General features: G+C 65.4%; 1 protein-coding gene across 4 annotated transcripts in view; it reads left to right on the top strand.

The window, feature by feature from the left end:
- ARHGEF2 (Rho/Rac guanine nucleotide exchange factor 2) overlaps window positions 1-511 on the top strand; it is a 5228-nt gene that overhangs the window by 1848 nt on the left and 2869 nt on the right. For 2 of the 4 annotated variants that reach the window (XM_008638146.2, XM_017740071.1), the window contains 2 exons: window positions 40-107; window positions 221-284. In XM_008638146.2, the coding sequence (XP_008636368.1) occupies window positions 40-107; window positions 221-284 (132 nt within the window). The remainder of the gene's footprint in view (window positions 1-39; window positions 108-220; window positions 285-511) is intronic. The other 2 variants (XM_017740072.1, XM_017740073.1) reach the window with 1 other exon arrangement.

The following is a 511-nucleotide window of genomic DNA, read 5'->3' on the forward strand; positions in this document are numbered from 1 at the left end:
GTCCCCGTGGCCTCCCCGTCACCTCTCCGTGTCCCCCAGCCTGCAACGTCACCATCCACAACCGCTGCAAGGACACCCTGCCCAACTGCACCAAGGTGAAGCAGAAGGTGAGCGTGGGTGACACGAGCCGGGTGGGTGAGGGGTTTGTGGGGGATGAGGGAACGGGGGGATGCGGGAATTGGGGACAAACGAGGACAGTGACGCTTCCGCTCCCCCGCAGCAGCAGAAGGCGGCGCTGCTGAAGAACAGCTCAGCCCTGCAGTCGGTGTCCCTGCGCAACAAGAGTGAGTGGGGGGAGCTTCCCTTCCCTTCCCTTCCCTTCCCTTCCCTTCCCTCGCTGCCGCAGCCGGGGGGTGTTTAATGTGCGGCCGGCGTTCCCCGCAGGCCGGCGCCCTGCATTTGAACCGCTGCCTTTCCGCTCCGGCTGAAAAGGAGCCGGCGCGGGGCCTCGCCTCTTAATTGCGGAGGAGGGGGAACATGGAAAAGCCTCTGGCTGCTGCTAATGCAGGCG

Source organism: Corvus brachyrhynchos, unplaced genomic scaffold (assembly GCF_000691975.1).
Source record: "Corvus brachyrhynchos isolate BGI_N302 unplaced genomic scaffold, ASM69197v1 scaffold787, whole genome shotgun sequence".
Taxonomy (NCBI): domain Eukaryota; kingdom Metazoa; phylum Chordata; class Aves; order Passeriformes; family Corvidae; genus Corvus; species Corvus brachyrhynchos.